Genomic DNA, 14762 nt, shown 5'->3' on the forward strand with positions numbered 1-14762 from the left:
ACTTTTTTTCTTGTGCTTGAATGTTAAAATGGTCCTCCTACGAATTGTGAGTCACTGAAAATGCCCCCTGCCAATTTGAGTTTGAAACCCCTGTATTAGACTAAACAGCAGCACAATGCCAGTGCAGTAAATATGCAGTTTACCTCTTTTTACTCCAGTTGTACTGCAGTTGAACTGTTTCGTTATATTTCAATTTTGCAGTTGCGATTTATTTTACTGCAGTTATCCATCTATCTACTGCAGTTTTACCTCAGTTTACTGCTGTTATTTTTTGTAAGGGGGATTCTATAGATATCCATTCACACTCCAACACAGGAGGTGGCGATATGCACCTAAACATTGGTTTGCAACTCGTCAATGAACCCAAAGAAGAGGAAACCACTGCAGACTGAGAGATGTGAGGCGATCCAGTCCAGCTGTATTGTGTGTATGCGCGTGCATTCAAGTGAGTTTGTTTTGTTTAAATCGTGCTCTTTGTCATTAAGTTGTTCTCTTGTTGATTTAGTAGTTATTGGTGATTATAGTACTGAAGTGAACACTCATCAGTGCCGACCGTTAGTATTAAACTGCCGCCAGATTCAAATGAGGTAAAGTTTGTTTACATTTGTTCAGTGAACGAACTTGTGAAATCTCCCTGTTTTTATACAGTACTTTGAATATTTGATAGAGGTAAAGTTGGTTTTATATTCGCACATTCGTTCATTTTCGAAGTCCCTATATTGTTTACCATGTTACTTTGAATATTCAATCAGAATTAGCATGCAAGTATGACTTCTAAACAACAGTAACACTATCTAATTCACTGTGAACAATGTTGTACTTTGATAATCATTGACTGCTAATATTATTTCCCTATTTAGAATTTGTAAAGAATACTTTTCTGAAATTATATTATTAAGGAGATTGTCTGAATATAAAACCAACTTTACCTCTATAAGTACGTTGTTCACAGTCAAAAAAGTGCTAATGTTGTTTTATGAATTTTTTATTTATTTAATTGCATGTCATAAGTTGACACTGTTCTGACTAGCCCGCCAGAGCAAGTAAGCTGTTTTCTGTAGTCCTTTAAAATCATTAGTGCAGCATCTAATGATTACTTAAATAATCGATTATTTGGTAGATTTTTTTTTTTTGATTAATCTGCCCTGCTGAAAAATCCAGCTTAAACCAGCCTAGTCTGGTTGGCTGGTTTTAGCTGGTTGACCAGCCTAGTTTTAGAGGGGTTTTGGCCATTTCCAGGCTGGTTTCCAGCCATTTCCAGCTTGGTCTTAGCTGGTTAGGCTGGAAAATGACCAGCTAAATCCAGCTAAAACCAGCTTGACCAGCCTGGTTTAAGCTGGACATAGCTGGTTTTGGCTGGGCTCCCAGCCTGTCTAGGCTGGTCAAGCTGGTTTTAGCTGGTCATTTTCCAGCCTGACCAGCTAAGACCAGGCTGGAAATGGCTGGCCACCAGCCTGGAAATGGCCAAAACCCCTATAAAACCAGGCTGGTCGACCAGCTAAAACCAACCAACCAGCCTAGGCTGGTTTAAGCTGGTTTTTTCAGTAGGGAGATAAAACTTAACCCTTCTTTAATTTGATGTGTTGCTTATTATGACCACACTAAACAATGCATTGTTTATGTATGAAAGTATACTATAATAAAAATGCAAAAGCAAGGCGTCGAGCTTAATGATATTTAATTTTGACATTTTAAACCTTAAAGGGTCACGAAACACCAAAACACATGTTTAGAGATGTTGACAGTAATATATGTGTTCCACATATATTTTCTTGAAGTTATGTCACAGCGTCTCAATCAGGTTGAGGTCAGGTGTAGCCATTCTGTTGTTGATTAACATCAATGCTTTGGGTTTTTATATTGTTGCATCACCCATCCTCTGTTGAGCTTCAGTTGTCAGACAGATGGTTTTAAGTTTTCCTGCAAAATGTCTTGATAAACTTTGGAATTCATTTTTCTGTCGATAACAACAATCCGTCCAAGCCAAAGCAGCCCCAAACCATGATGGCCCCTCCACCATATTTTACAGTTGGGATGAGCTTTTAATGTTGTTGTGCTGTACCTTTTTTTACCTAACACATCATTGTGGGTTCCTTCCAAATAACTCAATTTTTGGTTTTATCTGTCTGCAGTTTTTTGCTAGTAGTGCTGTGGAACATCCACGTGGGAAAATGAGTGATCCAGAACCCTGCAGAATTAAACAGGAAGAGACTGAAGAACAATCAGGTTGGTGTTTATTGCTGATTCCTCAATAATGAGGCTGAAGAACATTGATGATGAATGTTTTGAAAAGTTAATCTAGGACAAAAACAGCAAAAGGAAACTCTCAAATGGTTCAAGCTGTAAAATGGCCCAGCCAATCACTTGAATCCGATAGAAAATACAAATAAAGATAAGATTAGATAGACGGGACCCACAGAACCATCAAGATTTTTACACACTGTTGAAGTCAGTGAAAAATTCAAACCTGAGCAATGCATGTACCTTCATTCTCCATATGAGAGGCCCCTTTAAGCTGCCATCACCAAAAAAGCCATTTATATAGACCAGGGGTCACCAAACTTGTTCCTGGAGGGCCGGTGTCATGCAGATTTTAGCTCAACCCTAATCAATCACCTGAACAAGCTAATTAAGATCTTACTAGGTATACTTGAAACACCCAGGCAGGTGTGTTGAGGCAAGTTGGAGCTAAACCCTGCAGGGACACCGGCCCTCCTGGACCGAGATTGGTGACCCCTGATATAGAGTATTAAATACATTTCAGTAGTTCCGTGCTTCCTTCTTGTGTCAGTCGATTGTTAGAAGTTGAAAATGCGCATTAAAAAACGTATGCGCATAACTTAGTAGGATAAACTTTTTATTTGATAAGAAAAGATGTGCATAAACTACAATGGAAACACTTTTACTGAACAAATTTCAGTAATCGTATTAAAAAAGGTCATGTGATTTTGTTTTAAGAGATCATGTGATGATGAAAATGTGTGTAAATAGACAAACCAGCAGGCTGAGCACACTGTGAAACATCCTTTTGGTTGTTCTAAAACGCCTTACCGTTTCAGTATTAGTGTTGTTATATTATTAATGACCTCCAGAATCAAGAGCGTCTGTGCTCCGCGTCTCACACCTTCAAACGCCACATTGCCTTCTGAGGCGCAAGTCATTTATTAAATGAAGAAAATATTGACGCAGCATCTCCTACCTCTGCAAAATTTGGTTTTTACTGTTGATATTTGGCGGCAGTTAATCAGGAAGTGACGAATTTGTTCGCTTTGACTCGTTGGATGGAAACGCTGCTTTATTTGCATGTCTTTAATGCGATATTCCAGTTTTGTGCATAAAGTTAATTTGCATTATTGGATGGAAACATAGCTATTGACTTTTCACTCTTTAACATTTGCTCAGTTTTTTTACTTATTAAAACCTGAACTTTTTACCCTATTTCAGACTTAATTGAAGAGAACGAGGATAGTGAAGAGGAGAAACAACATGTCAAAGCTGAAAATACACCTCAATTACAGACTTCTGATACTTATTTTATGAATAGAAGCAAGAATCATTGCATCTGCACTGAGTGTGGGAAGAGTTTCAGAGTGTCATCATCCCTTAAAAGACACATGATGATCCACACTGGAGAGAAACCATTCACCTGCACTCAGTGTGGGAAGAGTTACAGACAATTATCATACCTTAATAATCACATGAGGATTCACACTGGAGAGAAACCATTCACATGTACTGAGTGTGGGAGGAGTTTCACACAATTAACATATTTTAATCGACACATGATGATCCACACTGGAGAGAAACCACACAGATGTGATCAATGCGGCAAAACTTTTTTGAGCTCGTCACAGCTGAGGATGCATCTCAGAGTTCATACAAAGGAGAAACCGTATTCCTGTTCTGAGTGTGGAAAGAGTTTTGCACAGCAGGCAAATTTAAGAAAACATCAGAAGATCCACACTGGTGTGAAAGAGCATATGTGCTTTGAGTGTGATAAGAGTTTTATTACAGCTGCAGAATTAAAACTGCACCAGAGGATTCACACTGGAGAGAAACCTTACAAGTGTTCACACTGCAACAAGGGATTTGGTCAGTTAGGAAGACTGAAAGCACATGAAATTATTCACACTGGAGAGAAACCGTACAAGTGTTCACACTGTGACAAGGGATTCAGTCAGTTAGGAAAACTGAAAACGCATCAAATGATTCACACGGGAGAGAAACCGTACAAGTGTTCACACTGTAATAAGAGATTTTATAGTTTAGAGCATCTGAAAAGACATGAGAGGATTCACACTGGAGAGAAACCTTTCAAGTGTTCACACTGCAACAAGGGATTCAGTCAGTCAGGAAGTCTGAAAACACATGAGAGGATTCACACTGGAGAGAAACCGTACACGTGTGATCAGTGTCTGAAGAGTTTCCCACGTTCATTTCATCTTAAAGAACACATGAAAATCCACAGTGGAGAAAAGCTGAACAAATGACATCAAAGCGGCAAAACAGTTTCTTGTGTGCTAAGGGTGTTTCATGTCTGGACATCAGAAAACTTTGACTTTCTTGGGAATCAATCACTCTGAAATTAGACTGGTCTACTGTGATGTTCCTCAGGGATCTGTCTTGGGTCCCCTATTGTTTAATATGTACATGAGGTTGGACGGTAAAATCCCTGGTTTTAGACCACAATAATTCATTAGAGAGTGAAGGTGGACTTACCTGAGAACAATGATTTTCGCTGCTGGCACCATTGAAACCAATGTTTGGCAATTGGCACTTGTGAGCAAAAGTTTGACTATAGCAGCCCGGCCATGTATATTGATAAAGAATGCCCGTAGACGTGATGTTCAAGCAGGTATTCAGGGACCCTGGAGTAGTGGATTATAGTACATACGCCAAGACTTTACTCTCTCGTCTCCATGAAGCAGCAACCATTATACAACAGCATTCTGCAAAAGAGCAACAAAAACAAGCTCAGGGATATAACACAAGAGTAAAGGGCACGCATTTGAACATTGGAGATCATGTACTGATTGTTAATAAGGAAGAGAGAGGAAGGAGGAAACTCACTGATAAGTGGGAGTAAACAGTCTATAGCAGGGGTCACCAATCTCGGTCCAGGAGGGCCGGTGTCCCTGCAGGGTTTAGCTCCAACTTGCCTCAACACACCTGCCTGGGTGTTTCAAGTATACCCAGTAAGACCTTGATTAGCTTGTTCAGGTGTGTTTGATTAGGGTTGGAGCTAAAATCTGTAGGACACCGGCCCTCCAGGAACAAGTTTGGTGATCCCTGGTCTATAGAGTCATCAAACAGAACCCTCGGACACCTGTGGACAATAACAGAGCTAAAAGAGTTGTACATCGCAATCTCTTGCTAGACATCAGCTTTTGACCTGCTCAAATGGAATTTGGGGGAGCTAGTGATTTGCATTTAGATGACGTGATGAGGAAGAGTAAGTTGCTACCTCAAAGACAGAGGACCTCTCAGATTGTTTGGAGAGCAGTTGTTCAGAGGAACGAACAAGTCTTTGGGTGCTGGATGGAACGGAACATTCACTGGGTCAAAGCACTGGGTGGTTCTATACTGAGGGAGGACAGGCAAGTCAGGATGATGATTGCTCTGAGAAATCTTTCGACGATGAGAGTCATACAACAGAGCCTCGTAACAGTCAGACAGACTGTTTCAATCTTGATAGTGACAGGATCACACTCATTATAGAGACAGCAGAACAGCCTGATCAAGAGACTGGCAATCGAGACACTCAGAATGTAGAAAACATGCAAGGACAAGTCACGCGTGCTGGTAGAGTAGTCAAAAAGGTCAATCGTCTCATTGAATCCATGGCACAAAGACAGTTAAACTTCAAATTAGTTACAAACACATTGGGTAGAAAGTCCCAGTCCTTACTTGCCTTGTTTTAGAGGTTTATTTCATTGTCCACGTTCACGTCCTTTGGTATACTCTTGAGAAGTAGTTCGATCCCTATAATTGTACATTAATTCATTTGACATGTTTAAATAGGCATAATACTGTTGACTCAATGATTTGATATTTGGAACTTGGTATGGTGTAAAAGGCATCACTTATTCTGAGAGGCTTTTAAGATCTGATCACCCTTTAAACTTTTTTCAACCTTTTTTATAAGGTAGCATTTTCAAGCTGAAATGAGTTAAGAGATGCATCGACTATTTAGTAAAATGTTTGAGTGTAAATGTTTTAGGGATTTTGGCTAGCTTAGAAGGGGGTGGATGTAACTGGTATTGAGTTAACTTATGTTTTCATTATAAATTCACCCAAAATCTTTGTTTTGTTGGTAATTAATGTGTGGTAAACGAACGAGAAAATGTTTTAGTTTTTGTTTTGATGCATCTGCGCGATTACATCATTGACGTTCGTCGCCGCAGTGGCTTCAGTATGCGGAGAACCAAGCAGAGCGAGGTAGGCATTTATTTCTGTATAGTGGGAAAATGTGTGAAAAGTAGAAAAATGTGTAATTTAGATGAAGAGAGTTTTGTTATATCATGTACATGAGTTATAGGAGTGTGTTTAGGTTCTTTATACCGTGTTTCAACCTGAAAAACTATCAAATTAACCAGAAGTGCAGTGTATGATATTAGCATGAAATTTAGCTTGTGTAATGTGACTTTTGATTACTGATTCTCGATTTATTTTTGTGTGTGAATTTTTAGCAGTAGCAGGTGTAAGAGGAAATATAAGAGAAGAATCATAACTGCATGTTCTCTGTGCAGGTATTGCTTTTGTGTTTCGTGTGTTTGATGTTTTATGTGTTGGATAATCTACTGGTAATTTTTTATATATTTAGTGGAGTTTTTGTAACACAATTTCAGCAAAGGTAAAATATTAACTAGATCAACTTTTTTATTATGATTCTTATCTTTCCTCATTATGTTAAATGTTATACTTACTGTATTATGCTTGCTTGAGTCTGTCAGAGGACTGAGCAGTAGCAGGCGTAAGAGGAAATATAAGAGACGAGTCATAACTGCATGTTTTCTGTTTGTGCAGCACTTCAATAAATAAGACAGCTGAACCTGCAGACAGACTCCAGTTTTTACTACGCAACACAACGCTGAGGGGTAGTCGAGCCGTTAAGACCGGCCCTGGCTACACCTGCCACCTCTCCACTGAATCTTTCACAGCTGGTTTCCTCTCTATCAGTTTTTTCTACGTAATGCAAATGTAGAATTCATGTTCTGGGCTATCAGCACAGAATTAGGATGTCCTTTTTTCGTTTTATCGACCATCTCTTTCCTTTTGGACTCCATGCTAGTTCATCTTCACCTTCAGGTAAATTCGGTAGAAAATTGACTTCATACCTCTTCGGTTTTTATGTTTTTCTGAGGCTGTTGTTCTCTTCTTTTTCTAGCATTCATGGATAAACATCCAGCTTGTCGCAATATTGAGTGGTAATTACCCATTTTCCATCTGAGGCTATCATACCACCCATTCCACCCCTTAGAGGTGCCAGGCTGAGTAAGGCAGGGATATTTTTAATTAGAGCAGCAGCAACATCTACAAAATTGTCCTTATCTGGGTAGACCTTGAAACTCTGAGAGTTGTTCAGACATTTGTAGATATGTCTCATCTCGCATGTACTGTAGGTTTCCCTGACGTAACCGGTATTCTACATCAACAGGAAAAGTAGGGATCTCAAAAGATTCTGGCCATGCAGCGCGTTTAATTTGACTTGAAGGACCATCAGAAGACGTAGAGAGGTGTTGGTGACATCACAAGGGGGACAATCTTCAGTGTGTGAGATTCATAAGGGAATTACTGAAGTCAGGATCCTCAAACTGAAGAGAGAACTTGTACGGAAGCCCCAGTTTCTCTTCAAGTTGTTCCAATAGTGAATCCATTGTCTGGTTTCACAGGAAGAGTGATTTTTCTTTCGTCATTTTCGTGAATAATCAATCTGAGTATGGTTCTTATCTCCATATTTGGTCTCTCTTCAAATAAAAAAATTCAGTTTAAATATTTACAAAATTCGGCACTGTTCACCCCACAAACAAAGTCTTATTTACTCTCCATTGTGTCACTCAAAACCTAATGTTTGAAGAATGTTTTTTTTTTCCATAATGAAAAATGTTATGCATCCTTTTTAAACAAACTTAAAGAGCAAAAGACAATAAATACATTTAAAACTTGTGCAATATATTCGTTTAAAGGGATAGTTCACCCAATTATGAATTCTGTCCTCATCTACTCGCCTTAAAAACCTGTATAAATTATTTTGTTTTGCTGGACGCGCATCAAGAAATCTGGAAAACTGTTGTCTCATCCCCCACTTGCAGCCATAGAAGAGAAGGTAGGTGTGAAATCTGAAATTCTTCCAAATATTAATGTATTGTCCTTACTACGTTATAATTTAGTATTGTGTACACAAACTTCACTCATGTCATGTAGGAGACGCAGCTTTATTATTTTAATTATGTGGCAAACGCATGATTGAGCCAATGGTTTAGCATGTAACAGTTGCTTTTATTGTGATTTCTGTTTATGTTAATGTTTACTTTCACTGTCTTATTTAGGGAGTCTCCTGAGATATTTAAGTTGTATGTAGAGCCAGTACTGTGCTGATGTCTGCATCGATGCATCCTCGATATCAAGAAGGCACATGGGTTCTTTCATGCATCCTCCGTTCCTGCGGTCTTTTTGGAACTGAACTTTGGTGGTTGATGTTGACGTTACACAAGGACTTAAGAACGCATATTGAGAAACACCCAATGTGTTTTGCCATTGTATTTCTGACTGTACATAAGAAAAAAACTTACTTATACACATTACTAAAATGTTGTTGTTGTAATTTTCATAAATACTAGTTTTTGAACTCAATAAACAACATAAAAACATTTAAAAATCATGAAAACATGATCCATTTTTGCGAATAAACTCTTTAAACGATTACAATTACAAAAAAAAATCTCTGTCTGAAAACAAGAACAGAGCAAGTGCAGTACTACAGTAGGTTACTTACCACCATTATACAGCAGCACAACGCCAGTGCAGTAAATATGCAGTTTACTTCTTTTTACTTCAGTGTACTGCAAATTGTACTGCTGTTGAACTGTTTCATAGTTCAACTTTGCAGTTGCAATTCATTTTACTGTATGTATATAAACTCTGCTGTTCTACTGCAGTTTTAGTTATTTTTTGTAAGGGCGGGAACGGGCTTCCATAGATTCACACTCCAACACAGGAGGTGGCGATAAGCTCCTAAACGTTGGTTTGCAACTCGTCAATAAACCCAAAGAAGAGGAAACCAGTGCAGGCTGAGAGAAGTGAGGCGATCCAGTCCAGCTGTATTGTGTGTACGCGCGTGTATTCAAGTAAGTTTGTTTTGTTAAATCGGCCATTTGTATTGTCATTAAGTTGTTCTCTTGTTGAGTAAGTAGTTATTTGTGATTATTCTGCTGTAGTAAGCTCTCATCAGTGCCGACCGTTAGTATTAAACTGCCGCCAGATTTAAATGAGGTAAAGTTTGTTTACATTTGTTCAGTGAACGGACTTGTGAAATCTCCCTGTTTTTATCACAGTACTTTGAATATTTGATAGAGGTAAAGTTGGTTTTATATTAGCACATATTCGTTCATTTAGAAGACCCTATATTGTTGACCATGTTACTTTGAATATTCAATCAGAATTAGCATGCAAGTATGATTGAGGTAAATTTGGTTTTATATTCGCACATTCCGTCTTTCTCATTAGTAATATGATCTCAGAAAAGTATTCATTGGAATATTCTAAACAGGGAAATCATATTAGCTGCAAATTACCATCAAAGTGCAACATTGTTCACAGTGAATTAGATAGTGCTAATGTTGTTTTGAAGTCATACTTGCATGCTAATTCTGATCAAATATTCAAAGTAACATGGTAAACAATATAGGGACTTCTAAATAAACGAATATGCGAATATAAAACCAACTTTACCTCTATCAGACAGCTCTCCTGTGCTCATGTTGAGAATAATCAGGAGTGACTGCACAGGTTTTGTCTGTGCTGTGAAAACATGGTCACTGTAATACAAAACTCAATCTGAACATGTATTTACCAATCTATTTACTAACCCCCCCCCCCCCCCCCCCCCCCCCCCCCCACCCCCCCCCCCCCCCCCCCAAAAAAAAATCAAACATACTTGACAAAAAAAAAAAACAGACAAGCCTAGTCCAGATTTTATGAGGAGAAACATATTTGAATGTAGCTTTCATAACAGCATTAATCATTATTATATGATCTGATAAAATATGTGTTTTTTCTGTGTCTTTTATAACGGTTAATGTTTAATTTTTATTCCTTTTAAATATGTAATTGATTTTATTTGTTATGCTATCTTTAAATATTTACATATTCTCCTGTTATTATTTTACCATAAAACGGATAGAGATTATTGGATTGTTTTTCATAAATAGAAAGCAGATAGAATGGAGTCATTTCTGGGATCTATTTTTCAATTTCACTTGTAAACAAACAAGCTGTACAGAAAAATATAGTTTGTGTAAATCTTAAGTTTTATAATAATTTTTAGATGTAATTTAAGTAAAATAAAAGTATAATGGTTAGGCTGTGCTGCTATCTGTGGCTTTTTTTTTTAAATTAATTTTAGTAGATCAACACAATTGCTGTCGAGTCTCTGTCCATCTTTTCTGTGGCGAACTCGTCCTTTACGCTTGTGATTAATAATGAAAACGTGAACTGAAAATAAAAGTTATCATCACTTATTATCAATTTAAAACAATAAAAAATTAAAGTCCATAGTGTAACACGTTTGTTTGTTTGTATGTTTTAGCAGATATGCTCCTCCTTCAGTGAAGCTCCTCCTCCTCAGCTATTAATACTGGGATATTCCCATCAGTTCACATTAAGATAAGACGAGCATCAAACCCTCGGGAAGAACTGAAATCTGCAAAGAGAGTTTATTGAAGGACAGAGAGAACATGAGTGATCCAGAACCCTGCAGAATTAAAGAGGAAGAGACTGAACAACAAACAGGTTGGTCTTTATTGATGGTTCTTTAATGATGATAACAAATATATGAATGTAATATAACAAATAAATATACTAACAATCTAAATAAACTAAATATTGTGCTCACCACAAAGCTTATCATAACTTTAAGTAGACTGTACAAATGTTGTTAAATGTAAAGTCTAATATATTAAACTAGTTGTTTATATTAAATAATTTTAAAATAGATAGAATATTATTGTGTTTTTTATTAAGCATAAGTCCTTGTATTTGCTTTAGCAAGCCTTTGATACAATGCACTTACAGGCGGCCAATTTTGATTTGTTGATTTGATGTGTGAGAGTTTAGTCTGGAGTTTGATATCGCGACTCCACAAATACTTCTGCGCATGCCCAGGCTACTTTTTCAGCAATATTTTGAATTATTTACTATTGAAGAGTTTAGATCCAAAAACTTCTAAGTGCTACCTGAAATATTCATCTAGAATGAGCATTTTTCTTAGACTGTTGCGTGTACTTTCAGCAATTTTACTCTTGGTGCAAAGAATATGTTTTCATTACATTTAAAGTGAAATATCTTAACTTAAACATAGGAGACGCAAATTTTAGAAGAAAATTTCAGATGGCACTTAGAGGTTCTTGCATCTAAACTTGTCATATATTACAATAATACAATCACTGTAAAACAATAATTACTGTTTTTATATTACTGTGAGGGTTGGGGTTAGGGTAGGGGTAGAAGTTAATAAAATAGAATTTAATGGGAAATTCAATAAATAATATAGGTTTACAGCACGCCTCCGGCACCGGTCATGTGTTTAATGCTTCCACAATGTGTTACCACAGATTTTGTTTTGTTCATTTCTGAATTTCACTCATTTAAAAAAGAACTGCTGCATCCAAAATCACATACTACACATCTTAAATAGTATATTAGAAAATAGAATTAGTATGTCAAAAACAGTAGTACGTAATAAAAGTGCCGCCTCAAACTGCTGATGCTGATATTTGAAATGTGACGTGATGTATCTGTCAGCCACTAGATAAGACCAAACTAAATATGATCTGATTTATTTTACATGTATGAGCGTCAATATTTAGTGAACTCAATGTTTTCAGTGTCTTTTCGTTCTTCAATATTTGCTCAGCATTTATGACTTGCTTAAAACTGAACTTTTACCTTTATTTCAGACCTAATTAAAGAGAATGAGAGTGAAGATGAGAAACAACATGTCAAAGTTGAAGAAATACCTCAATCACAGACTTCTGATCATTATTTTATGCACAGAAGAGACAAGAATTGTTGGGTCTGCACTCAGTGTGGGAAGAGTTTCAGACAGTTGTCGAACCTTAAAAAACACATAATGATCCACACTGGAGAGAAACCATTAACCTGCACCCAGTGTGGGAAGAGTTTCAGACAAGCATCGTCTCTTAAGAATCACATGAGGATTCACACGGGAGAGAAACCATTTACATGTACTGAGTGTGAGAAGAGTTTCACACAGTTATCATCTCTTAATAATCATACAAGGATTCACACTGGAGAGAAACCGTTCACATGTACTCAGTGTGGGAAGAGTTTTAGTCAGTTATCATTCCTTAGTAGTCACATGAGGATTCACACTGGAGAGAGACCATTCACATGTGCTGAGTGTGGGAGAAGTTTCAGACAACCATCATCTCTTAAACAACACATGCTGATCCACAATGCAGAGAAACCACACAGATGTGATCAATGCGGCAAAACTTTTTTAACGGCTTCACAGCTCAAGATCCATCTTAGAGTTCATACAAAGGAGAAACCGTATTCCTGTTCTGAGTGTGAAAAGAGTTTTGCACAGCAGTCAAATTTGAGACAACATCAGAAGATCCACACTGGTATGAAGGAGCATATGTGCTTTGAGTGTGAGAAGACTTTTATTACGGCTGAACATTTGAAACTGCACCAAAGGATTCACACCGGAGAGAGACCTTACAAGTGTTCACACTGCGACAAGAGATTCAGTCAGTCAGGAACCCTGAAAACACATCAAATGATTCACACTGGAGAGAAACCATATACGTGTTCACACTGCGACAAGGGATTTAGTCTGTTATTAACCCTGAAAAGACATGAGAGAATTCACACTGGAGAGAAACCGTACACATGTGATCAGTGTCTGACGAGTTTCACACATTTGTTTCAGTTTAAGAGACACATGAAAATCCACAGTGGAGAAAGCTGAACCAATTATATCAATGCAAATGTCTAAATATCATTAAACTTTGACTTTCTTTGGAAACAATCACTTTGATATTGGACAGGTCTGCCGTGGTGTTCCTCAGGGTTATTATTTGGGTTCCATGCTGTTTAGTATCTACAGGGGTTGGACAATGAATCTGCAAAGCCTGGTTTTAGACCACAATAATTCTTTAATATGGTGTAGGGCCTCTTTAGCAAACAATGCAGCATCAGTTAGTGTTGGGAATGACAGATACAAGTCCTGCACAGTGGCCAGAGGGACTTTGAACCATTCTTTTTGCAGGATAGTGGCCAGGTTACTACATGATGATGGTGGAGGAAAACGTTTCCTGACTCGCTCCTCCAAAACACCCCAAAGTGGCTTAATAATATTTAGATCTGGTGACTGTGGCAGGCCATGGGAAATGTTCAACTTTACTTTCATATTCATCAAACCACTCTGGCACCAGTCTTGCTGTGTGTATTGGTGCATTGTTATCCTGATACATGACACCGCCTTCAGGATACAGTGTTTGAAACGTTGGGTGCTAATGGTCCTCCAGAATGGTTTGGTAGTCTTGGCAGTGATTCACACATCTAGCACAAGTATTGAGCCTAGGGAATGTCATGATATTGCAGCCCAAACCATCACATCCACCCCCATGCTTTACTCTGCCCACATGGAAACAACCTATTTTAGGATATATGCGCATAAATAAACCTATATGCACATATATGCCACATATAGGCAAAATTGAGATGCATATATAGGTCTCCTGTATTGCTTCTCTATATTCACATATAAGCCCCATAGACCATTTTGAGGGATGTAAACAAAAGCAATGGTCCCAATTTGTTTCCTGTTTTATATTTTTAATGTCTAGAGCTTCCGAGAATCTAAAAAGAGCCACATATTGATGAATAATGTTATGATAGCTGTTTAAACATTAAGCTGAATTGCCTCTTGTTATAGTTATGAAATAGTTTGATACCAACAGGAAATGTTCATGGCCCAATGACATGACCACATTGAAATGGTCTATATGTGCATACAAGATATATCTCCTATATGGCCCATAGCTCACTTTGGCAGCTGTCATTGTCATGATGCCTAGCTCATATGTTCTATTATCAAGGCAACAAACTTCCATAAAGCTAAAGCCACTTCCCTGAAGCTAATTTCTAAGTATGTTCAGGGAAAGGACAATGTATACTACACTGTTGTTAAACATGCATCACACTGACCAACGGCATTCTCAATGTTGACATCAAGATTAGGCCACCAAAAGAAGCTTCTGGTCAATGATTTCATTTCCATCCCATCCTGGTCATAAAAACTGTTGTGTTGTGAAGTAGAAATGTAGTCGATCTTTACTGGAAAATGGCACAGGAATGTTCACAGCAAAACCAATTTTACACACACGTTAATATCGGTTCACACGGTCATGGAAACCCCGAAAAAGGTAATAGAATTTTGACATGGCATTTTTCAGGCCTGGAAAAGTTTTGGAAAGTCATGGCAATGGGTTTAACCAACACAATCTCACGGCAAT

At 37.8% G+C, this 14762-nt stretch overlaps 2 protein-coding genes across 3 annotated transcripts; both read left to right on the top strand.

Moving 5' to 3' along the window:
• The first annotated feature begins 379 nt into the window (after positions 1-379).
• Positions 380-5655, top strand: LOC130244721 (zinc finger protein 239-like). 2 transcript variants are annotated; one of them, XM_056477244.1, is made up of 3 exons: positions 380-445; positions 2133-2226; positions 3445-5655. In XM_056477244.1, exons 2-3 carry the CDS (start codon positions 2172-2174, stop codon positions 4488-4490), a joined length of 1101 nt encoding a protein of 366 aa, XP_056333219.1. In that variant the 5' UTR covers positions 380-445; positions 2133-2171; the 3' UTR covers positions 4491-5655. The 2 variants fall into 2 exon arrangements, with proteins under 2 accessions (XP_056333219.1, XP_056333221.1); XM_056477246.1 differs by lacking the exon at positions 380-445 and adding an exon at positions 455-587.
• A 3626-nt stretch (positions 5656-9281) lies between these two features.
• LOC130244722 (gastrula zinc finger protein XlCGF8.2DB-like) lies at positions 9282-14158 on the top strand. Its single transcript, XM_056477247.1, has 3 exons — positions 9282-9347; positions 10811-11010; positions 12177-14158. Exons 2-3 carry the CDS (start codon positions 10956-10958, stop codon positions 13211-13213), a joined length of 1092 nt encoding a protein of 363 aa, XP_056333222.1. The 5' UTR covers positions 9282-9347; positions 10811-10955; the 3' UTR covers positions 13214-14158.
• The last annotated feature ends 604 nt before the right edge of the window (positions 14159-14762 follow it).

The sequence above is a fragment of the Danio aesculapii genome, chromosome 17 (assembly GCF_903798145.1).
Source record: "Danio aesculapii chromosome 17, fDanAes4.1, whole genome shotgun sequence".
In the NCBI taxonomy this organism is placed as follows: domain Eukaryota; kingdom Metazoa; phylum Chordata; class Actinopteri; order Cypriniformes; family Danionidae; genus Danio; species Danio aesculapii.

Bases quoted from the DNA above. Each gene is read 5' to 3' on its own strand.
- LOC130244722 (XM_056477247.1), top strand. From the start codon at position 10,956: ATGAGTGATCCAGAACCCTGCAGAATTAAAGAGGAAGAGACTGAACAA. The intron at 11,011-12,176 runs GTTGGTCTTTAT...CCTTTATTTCAG, and splicing joins AGAGACTGAACAACAAACAG to ACCTAATTAAAGAGAATGAG.
- LOC130244721 (XM_056477244.1), top strand. From the start codon at position 2,172: ATGAGTGATCCAGAACCCTGCAGAATTAAACAGGAAGAGACTGAAGAA. The intron at 2,227-3,444 runs GTTGGTGTTTAT...ACCCTATTTCAG, and splicing joins AGAGACTGAAGAACAATCAG to ACTTAATTGAAGAGAACGAG.